At 38.5% G+C, this 6,469-nt stretch overlaps 1 protein-coding gene across 1 annotated transcript in view; it reads right to left on the bottom strand.

Annotated features, from left to right (window-relative positions):
* Window positions 1-6,469, bottom strand: part of LOC107724261 (prospero homeobox protein 1-like) — a 17,201-nt gene that overhangs the window by 3,954 nt on the left and 6,778 nt on the right. Inside the window, exon 3 of the mRNA XM_016533102.1 lies at window positions 3,047-3,241. Within this exon, the coding sequence (XP_016388588.1) occupies window positions 3,047-3,241 (195 nt within the window). The remainder of the gene's footprint in view (window positions 1-3,046; window positions 3,242-6,469) is intronic.

Here is a 6,469-nt window from a genome sequence, read left to right as displayed (position 1 = left end):
CCCCTAGCAACCACCTACCACCCACCCAAACACACTAGCCTAGACACCACCTAACAACACCTTTGTAACGAGCTAGAATGCCCTAGCAACCACCTAACAACCACTCAAACACACTAGCCTAGACACCACCTAACAACACCTTAGTTACCACCTAGAATGCCCTAACAACCACCCATAACACGCTAACCTAGACACCACCTAACAACACCTTTGTAACCAGCTAGAATGCCCCAGCAACCACCTCACAACCACTCAAACACACTAGCCTAGACACCACCTAACAACACCTTTGTAACCACCCAGAACACACTAGGGCTGTCAAAAAAAATTAGAATTTCGAATATTCGTCGAATTTAAAATAAAAATCCACATTCAAAAGCAAAAACGTTGCATTCGAATTTTAGGTGTGCATCAGGCAGCCTTATCAGTGGAGCAAGAAATGCGACGACGATGTAGGTGTCATTGCATTTGAATGCTTTTGTTAGCCTATCCAGTTGAACCCACTAGATGCCGCGCTGCTACGTTGTTCATACAAAATATTGCGGAAAAAGAGAACATCAATGCGGAGATAATGTTGTTTACGTCAAAACCGAAACCAAGCCGTTCACACAGAACGCTGTATATGGTTTATAAATATTATTTTAAACATTATGCACTTTTTTCAAAGATAGTCGTGTTATTTTATTATGCTTTGAAGAAACGTGCATAATATTTTGTTCGATGCGCCCTCTTGTGGCCTCAGGAGAGAAGCCAAAAGCTTTTTTTTCCCCCTAACTGAAATTATGCCTTTTAAATTCGAATATAATTTGAATATTGATAATATTTAAGTACAAAATTTGAATTTAGTTTTTCAGCCATTTTGACAGCCCTAGAACACACTAGCCTAGAAACCACCTACCAACACATAAGTAACCACCCAGAATGCCCTAGCAACCACCTAACAACCACCCAGAACACACAAGCCTAGAAAACACCTTAGTAACCAGCTAGAATGCCCTAGCAACCACCTAACAACCACCCAGAACACACTAGCCTAGAAACCACCTACCAACACCTTAGTAACCACCTAGAATGCCCTAGCAACCACCTAACAACCACCCAGAACACACTAGCCTAGAAACCACCTACCAACACCTTAGTAACCACCTAGAATGCCCTAGCAACCACCTAACAACCACCCAGAACACACTAGAGACACCGAACAACACCTTGTGTGATGGCAAGTTTGCCCGGTCAAGTCGTAATGGTCCCGTGTAGCAGCAGCTCAGCCTCAGAGACTGAGGTCAGTTTTGCAATCTGTGCATTTCCCTCCAGCGGCTGATAGAGTACAGCGATGTGAAGCATCACACGCACTTACTGCCCGAGTCAACACTGTCAGGCCCTTGATCTCGACGCAGCATCTTTAATGCTCTCGTTTTAAAGCGCAGCGCTTCTTTGTTCACAGTGGCAATAAAGCAAATACAGTGTCAGAATCATTAGGAGAGCGCTGTGGATGGACGCTTTGATTTTTTGCAGCCTGTTGCTTCGAACTTAACTGCTCGGAAAATGCATGAAAGGACCCGGTTCCCATCACAGGAATTCAGGCAGCGCTTCACACCCTTTGAAGGACCCGGCTCGGGTGTGAGAGTGGATCTATCCGCTGGCATTATTTCCCCAAGAGTAGCTCCGCTCACTGTTGACACGTTTGTTTCTCGTGCATCTCCAGACACAAAAGCGGGCCCTGGGAAAGGAATGTCTTGGTGCTGAGGTAAAGACAACTGTCTCCGCTCGTTCCCATCGGCCGGCCCGCCACTCTTGGGATTTCTGGCTTCTTTCGCATCAGTAGCAATCCAAACGGCAGTCAGGCGTGGCCTGGCCGTAATCTCAAGTTGTTTTAGCAGATGCTGCAGCTTCCTCTTCCCACAGTTTGATGCAGCAGAGCCGGGCTCTGGGATAATGGGGGTCTACAGCCAGGCAGCTACAGGTGCTGGTTTATGCTAGATTACCAGCTAAAATCCATCATAATGTGATGCTGGTTGAGAAGCCTTGTTGGGATCACCAACACACCAGCATGCCATGCTGCAGATCAGCATTCCTGACTTTTGCATGTTCATTTAAGCAACCAGGTCCAGTGCGAGTTAATCTCAATTGACAGCATTTATGGTTAATGTTGATTACTACACTGAATTAATTTTGGCTCATGCATACTTTTTTTAAAAAGCAAAAATCTATTTACAGTGAGGTACTAACAATTAAAGTAAAAGAGGCAAATATGTAAACATCAATATCCAGCTTATTTTTCCTGTAACAACCATTTGTAAATTGTATGGGCCTGGCTTCCGGTGTCATCCGCTTCAAGCTATATTGACCTGTACAGCTTGTTTTGCTGCTTTATATTGCAAACTGGTTTGTCTTGCCATATTATTGTAATGTATTATCTTAATTATGAACACACTGGTTTGTTGTGCAACCGTTTACTGTGCGTTGTTATTCTCCTCATTATTTCCCTACAGCGGCTAACGAACCAGAAGTCTCGCACATCCACAGAAAACGGCAATAGTATAGCCACAAAATGCACAAAGTATATATTGTTTTAGTGTGAAAAAAATAATTTACTAACCATTTCTGTAAAGTTATATCCAGTTTTACTACTATATGACTACTTAATGCCTGTAAACCCTGAAATAACCATGAAAATGATGATTTGAACAGCTTTAAGCGCAGGTTTCAACAGAATAATTAATTTTAAAATAATTAATGTGTGCTTGTTTTAAACTTAAACTCAGTTACTTGTAACCTCAGTTTTTGCTTTTTTTTAAAGAAATAATCAACATTATATCACAGAATATTCCATTAATTCAGGCTAATTTGATCACGCCAAGACTTGTAATTCTCTCAGATGTTTAACACATCTAACATCCATTCCACAGAAAGTCAAGGCAGTATATGCAGATTTTGACTGGGCCTGCCTACTTAGTTCTAGCAAACATGAATTATTATATTATATATATATATGACATTAACTATTGGCTCTGCTATATGGCGACTCATGTAGAGGTGTAAGTACCTGGAAGTCGTTGGCTTTGTTGTAGTGCATGTTGAGTGCGCGGAAGAGCTCGGACTCTCTGGTGACGGATACGTCTTTCACATCGTTAACGCCGTCTATGATGGCCTGACGAGCGAACTTCTCCATCTGGATGTAGAAGAACTCTCTGAAGTTACTGAACCACTTGATCAGCTGCGACGTGATGCAGCGATTGAACTGAAAACAGGGAAATATGAGAAAATGCACGAGTCAGATGAATGTTGATGTTAAAGAACAACAAAAACACCATCCATATGTTGATTCATACAGTCAAACCAAAAATTGTTCAGACAGCAGATATAATTGTTGATATTGTTTTTACTAGTGCGTGCAGGACACTATAGTTCATTTATGTAATTGAGATAGCAAAATAAAGTAAACTGTGACATATTAATCACAAAAAGTCTTCATACAGTGGACTGCCAGTAAAATTTCTACTAATTTCTAAACTATAGCGAATAAACTGTGATATAATGTGAGAAAGGTGTCTGAATAAATTTTAGTTTGACTGTGGGTTGAAGCTCATAACTGAGTAATTAATCCTTGGTGCAGAAATAATGCAGAACACCAACAACAACCTAGTGGTGCTAAAAAAGTAAACGTTTAGATTTTTCTTGTTCTTATTCTGGCAATGACGGTGCAAAGCATTTGCTTTCTAGACTATTTTCAGCAACACATGTCTGTTTAATCAGCTGTAGTCTTTCCCAGCTGATGTCTTGCACTTAGAATCACATCTATCCAAACAGCAGACGAGACTCTGTCGTCACATTAGCCCTGTTATTATAACTGCTCATCCGATAACACAGGGGGAAAGAGCTAAAACCTGCCCAAGGGCTCGAAGACGCTTCTTCACGCGGAGTGTGAGAAACAGCAGCGCGCGAGACGTCCTTCTGAGTGACTTCGGCTGACGGGAATGGAATCGGACACTGGGATTATCCCAGGCTTTGTCTGCTGTGACTTCCCACCGAAGGGTCGGCCCGTGACTCTCCTCACAGATCTCAGGGGCCACACAGGAGACCAGTGTCCACAGACCGCCTCGTGTGTCTTCTCCAGTCATCTTGATTTGCTGGGAGATTTTTCTCTGCTTTATTTGTGTATCATTTGCTTCCTTAAATGTCATGGATTTGTATCATACTATACTTTTATGCTACACTGTTGTGCACTAGGGACATACAGTGGTGGCCAAAATGCTAAAGAATGGTTTTAAGTCACTTATTTCTATCTTTTGCTGTAGTGTGTCAGTAGGAAATATCAGTTTGCATTTCCAAACATTCATTTAGCAATTAATTGTAATAATGCAGTGAGATATATGTTAGTGCTGCACACAGAGATCTGATCTGATCATCATCCGTCTGTCTGGAGTCACATGAAGAAACAGAACAAACTGAGACAGACTCGGTAAAAACAGAATTTACAGTATAATGCAGGATTTCATTGAATTTGGCAAAAAAAATACACTTAGTCAAATGATGATATAGTGTCATTTGTGAATATTGAACTGCTGTGTAAATGTGAATCTGCATGTTGTGCGTGTCTCAGTTTGCTCTACTGCACATATTAAAGCACATGTGATACTCGTCTGCGTCTCACTATATGAACACATTAACTTCATCATCATCATCACGTCACTAGCACTTCATCATTTCATTTGAGAAAACTATTGTCAGATACACACAGAAACTCTTCACGGCAAACCGCCAAAATAAATGTTCGGTTCGGTTCTCAAAGTACACTTTGATTTTTCAAAGTTGTAAATAAAATATTATCGAGGTATGTTTAACAAGAAAATGCTGTTTCAGTCTTCAAAAATTAATGTTTAATTTGTTTAATGTGCTATTTGCCATTTCTGAGTTAACATTCAGTGTTAACATTCATTTTTTCAGTGTAATAATAATAATAATAAAATTATTAAAGGTTTATTTTAAGGAATATCACACTTTCTCTTCCACATTTTAATTTTAATAGTAAAATATTTAAGAATTTTAATTTGACTGCATTTTTAATCACCAATTTTTATACCACTAATAATAATAATAATTTTACAAAAAGCGTTGTAGGGCCCTATAATCATGAAAATGTTAATAAATTATTAATTTGTTAAAGTTTTATAAATTCAATTAATTAGACATACTTTTTGAGTATTAAAATTAAATTAAATGTTAATTCATTTACGCAGTGATTCATTGACATTTTACAGATTTTAACTGCATTTTAATTAATTACATATAAAAGTCTAGTAGTTTTTACTGTGCTTCATGTACACTTAAAAAAGACAGTTTTCTAGAAAAAAAGGCTTCACCAGTAATTCGCGTTCAGACTTACAAGTTTTCTCAAGCTCAGTAATTCAGTCACAACCACACGTTGAGTTTCCTCTCACCAAATTATCGCTATGATGTGGTTTAGTGATATTTACTGTCTAACCTAATTTACTAGTAACTTAGGTCACTTTCAAAAATGAAAACTTTTACAAATGTAAGCTTCTTCAATTATGTGCAATGTATTGCAAGACACACAGAAACTAAGTGAACCATAATGCTATATAATATATAATGTAGCGCTTAAGGTTTTGGCTTAGGGTTAGTAATTATAAAAAATTAATGGTACTTAGCAAGTGCATATTTAAGATAAGTGACCCTGGAGCACAAACACTAGTACTTGAAAGTTAATGTAATACAAAAAAAAAAAAAAAAAGATTAAACTTTTTTGTTGTTGTTGTTGTTTTAAGCACAGTGTTTCCTGACACTGGGCCTTAAACTGACTCTACATATTCAGCAGGGACTCATGAAATAACACGCAAGCGCTCAGTTGCACCAGAGTTTTGCTGTTGTGTCGACTCATCACAACACTTGTGCCTCAGGACTGGTTACACACTCACAGGATGCGCGTGTTGTTGTAGGGCCTCAGTATCCGCGGCTCAGCGCTCTGCTATTGTGTGTGCTGAAAGCTGGCGAGCTGAAGGGTTAACGCTGAATAGAGGAGGTTGTGCTCCTCTCCGCCGCCTCTTTTGTCTCCTTTTGCTGACTTGAGAAACTCCTCTTTTAACTTTGTCAAAGTTAAACCAGCAATTCAGGAATTGCCACCCCAACATTCAGGAATATTTGCTCAAGCGTCTAATTTTGTGTTAATATTCTATTTAGTTTTTTTGCCAAAGCAACAGAATGCATATTTCTAATTCACACGTAACAAATCCATTACAATTCAAAGTGATTTCCAAAGCAATACTCTTATTAACGCGTAACTTATCAATAGGGTAAATATTATAATATTATTTATTATTCTTAAATAACATTAATCATATTTAATTATTTATTATTATTATTTACAAATATTATTTATCCAAATAATCAGGTAGACATTGATGTGACTCCTGATTGTAACTGTTTATTAGAAATAAAAAAAAAATAA

The sequence above is a fragment of the Sinocyclocheilus rhinocerous genome, unplaced genomic scaffold, assembly GCF_001515625.1.
Source record: "Sinocyclocheilus rhinocerous isolate Xijiao unplaced genomic scaffold, SAMN03320098_v1.1 scaffold365, whole genome shotgun sequence".
NCBI lineage: Eukaryota > Metazoa > Chordata > Actinopteri > Cypriniformes > Cyprinidae > Sinocyclocheilus > Sinocyclocheilus rhinocerous.
Note: the sequence above shows the minus strand (reverse complement) of the source record. Positions and strands in the feature narration are given on the sequence as shown.